We start from the raw sequence: 3229 nt of genomic DNA, 5'->3' as shown, positions 1-3229 counted from the left end.
GTTAATTTTATATTTTATTCATTGTGGCGTTTTGTTTAACCTTATCAAATTTATCATTACAAACTTTTTAAGTACAAATAATATTCAAACATTTGGTGAGTCATTTCTTGCTTTGTTGCATATACTCTCAATTGTGTATTGGAATATTTTCTTGAAAGTATTTTCTCTACACAATCACATTTATAATTGTTTTTATATTTAATAAAAAATTATTATTAAAATCTTGTCACATGTATTATCATTTTCAATATTTTGGTTTTATATGTAAATGATTGGATTTATTACGAGTTACTTATTTACCACTCTTAAGTATATATTTTATCGTTGTTTAAAATATTTGGTATATATTTTTTTGACATTGTTTTATTATTTTGTTAGATTACCCTATTTTATTACTCATCATTATTTTATTACTCATCATTATTAATATGTTTGATTTCAGAGTCACCAACAAATATTGGGTGAAATCTTCTTCATTATTATTTTTATTTTATAAATTATTATTTTAGTTTTTCTATATATTACTTTTTATTTGAATTAAATTTGTTATACAAAATTGAAGTTCAAATAATATACATGACCGACCATGTTTGATTTGAGTTAAAGAGATGAAATCTAGATATATTGGTGTAGTTGAAATGAATGTGACAAGGGGTCGTGTTGGGACAGTTTGGAACACAAAAGCTGAAGTGAGATTTTTTGACCTTTCGTTCTCTTTGAGATGGGGAACCAGTGGCTGAGAGACGACAACACGATCAAAATTCACATCTTCACTTGTTGTGTCTATCAACAGTTCCTCTCCTCTTCTTCTTCTTCTTCTTCTTCTTCAACCTTTGATGGGTGGACATCCATCTCCTCTCTGCACCAGGTTAAACCGCCATGCGTACGGGTTTCAAGCTCAACAATCTCAAATGGGGTTCTCCTTTATTCACTAATCCCTCCCATTCATGGCCATCTTCTGCATACCCATGTCAGTATTTCTTCTAATTACTCTTTTCTCGTACCAATGATTCATCACTGCGATTCGAGAGCTTACTCAAACCGTGTATTATTTCCAGACAGACATCGAATTTTGTTTGATCATGTTTGCTGTCTTACAGGTCTAAGCAGGGCAACCAAGCATAATTCAGCACGGAACCCATTTGCATTAGTTATTTCTGGACATGGGGAGAATGTAAAGACTGAACCATGGAATTGGAGGGAAGATAGATACAAGATGATCGAAGAGGTAGCAAACTCTTCCATAAACTCCATTTTTTCCAATTCAAGTAACCATTTATTCATCATCCCAACACTAAACTATTGCTATCTGAATGATTTTAGATGCAAACTGGAAGGAGTAGTCCTGTCGATCTCTTAGATACCGTGCAATCAAGCAGGACATCATCGCATTTCGGGTTCCTTATGGAAAATCTTTATTTATTAGAGGCTACATTTACTGATGTCGATGTGGTGAGGTTAGAAAATGATATATTGTCACAACTAGAGAGGATTGGAGCTTTGAAAGTATTCAACTCCCGTCTATCTGGGAATGTTGAATCCCCAACCGCGTTGGATTTATGCGACGAGCCATTGGAAAATCACGTGGAGGAGGGTTGTGCTGATATAAAGGTGATTCAATCACGAAAAAAAGAAAAAAGGAAAAGTATACATGACAGAGTTTCATCAAAACCTTATGCAAAAACTATTGATAAGAATATTTCGAAGATAAATTCTTCTGCTAGTAAAGCATCAAAGTCTAGAAGTCGAAGAAGACAATCAATTGCCAGAAACGAAGTTGAAATGGCAAAAGCAGTTAAGGTAATACCCTTTTGGTCTTTTTTTTTTGCACGGCGAAGTTTGTAATTGCTTAAACTATTTGTGTTTCAGTTGGTTATAAATTTGGAACAAATAAAAAGTGTATTAGAAGAGGAAACAGGACAAGTTGCAAGCTTAACTACATGGGCAGAAGCTGCTGGACTGAAGAAAAAGGTGTTGCAACAGCAGTTGCATTTTGGATGGTATTGCAGGGACGAGTTACTAAGAAGCACACATTCTCTCATTTCGTACCTTGCGAGAAACTACAGAGGACATGGAGTACCATATGAAGACTTAATACAGGTAGGACAACTTAAAATGATAGAAACAGTAAGGCTATGTTTGGATGCATGTAATTGGAATTAGAATTATAAGTAGAATTAAGTTCTTATGTTTGGAGAAATCACGGAGTTCCAATTCCACATGAACCGAACATAGCCTAAATAGAATTCAATTTTCTGAAACTTTAATGATGCAGAGAACACTATATGGTTAACAGGAAGGAAGACTTGGGGTTTTGAAAGGTGCTGAGAGGTTTGATCACACTAGGGGATACAGATTCTCGACCTACGTTCAGTTCTGGATAAGGAAGTCCATGTCGACACTCCTGATGCTGCATTCTAGAGGGATAAGGATTCCAGTATGCACTCTTCCTTTCTAGGACTGATTACACATTCATTAGAATCATTTCCATTTGGATACTATTATGAAGTATATTTTTAATTTCTGTGTAGTATGGCTTAAACAAGGCAATAAGTCGGATACATAAAGCTCGAAAGGCTCTAAGATACAGCAACATGAGGAATCCAGATGACGAAGAAATTGCAAATTTCACAGGTCTTTCTTTGACTAAAATCTCATCAGCTGACAAATGCCTTAGAGTTGTTGGATCAACTGATGAGCAAATGGGTAATGGAATCAATGGCAATTTTCTGGTATGATCTTTCTTGTCTTATAAACTCTTTATGTATATAATTCATAAGCAGACATTTTATCTCATTTTTGTCATGGGCAGGAGTTTATTCCGGATCTATCTATGGAGGAACCTTTGGAGGCAGTTATGAGACAAGAGTTGGTGCATGATTTGCAGAGTCTTCTGGAAGGCCTGGAAACGAGAGAGAAAGAAGTGTTGACTCTGCGGTTTGGTCTGGACAAGAATAAGCAGCAGCAACGCATGTCGTTGGAGGAAATTGGAAGGGTTTTCGATGTGAGCAAGGAGTGGATAAGGAAGATAGAAAGGTCAGCAATGGCAAAACTAAGAGAGGAAGAAAATCTCAAACTCCTTACTCAATTGTATAATTAGATTATTTGTTTGATATGGGGTTATTTGAATAACCCTGATTGATGTAGGTTATGCAAAAAAAACAGGTTATTTGAATAAAAGTATATTAGGGTATAATAATTATATAAGGATGTTTTCATCATATGATTG

General features: G+C 34.9%; 1 protein-coding gene across 1 annotated transcript; it reads left to right on the top strand.

The window, feature by feature from the left end:
• Nucleotides 1-670: 670 nt before the first annotated feature.
• LOC124930982 (RNA polymerase sigma factor sigC) lies at nt 671-3229 on the top strand. Its single transcript, XM_047471360.1, has 7 exons — nt 671-970; nt 1101-1228; nt 1324-1800; nt 1870-2100; nt 2297-2437; nt 2532-2732; nt 2813-3229. The coding sequence occupies exons 1-7, from the start codon at nt 880-882 to the stop codon at nt 3098-3100; spliced, it is 1557 nt and encodes a 518-aa protein (XP_047327316.1). The 5' UTR covers nt 671-879; the 3' UTR covers nt 3101-3229.

Source organism: Impatiens glandulifera, chromosome 3 (assembly GCF_907164915.1).
Source record: "Impatiens glandulifera chromosome 3, dImpGla2.1, whole genome shotgun sequence".
NCBI lineage: Eukaryota > Viridiplantae > Streptophyta > Magnoliopsida > Ericales > Balsaminaceae > Impatiens > Impatiens glandulifera.
This window is presented reverse-complemented; position numbering and strand designations above follow the sequence as displayed.

Excerpts from the sequence above, each read along its gene's own strand:
- LOC124930982 (XM_047471360.1), top strand. The coding sequence starts at position 880 with ATGCGTACGGGTTTCAAGCTCAACAATCTCAAATGGGGTTCTCCTTTA. Across the intron at positions 2,438-2,531 it reads CTAGAGGGATAAGGATTCCA|TATGGCTTAAACAAGGCAAT; the intron begins GTATGCACTCTT and ends ATTTCTGTGTAG. Across the intron at positions 2,733-2,812 it reads GAATCAATGGCAATTTTCTG|GAGTTTATTCCGGATCTATC; the intron begins GTATGATCTTTC and ends TGTCATGGGCAG.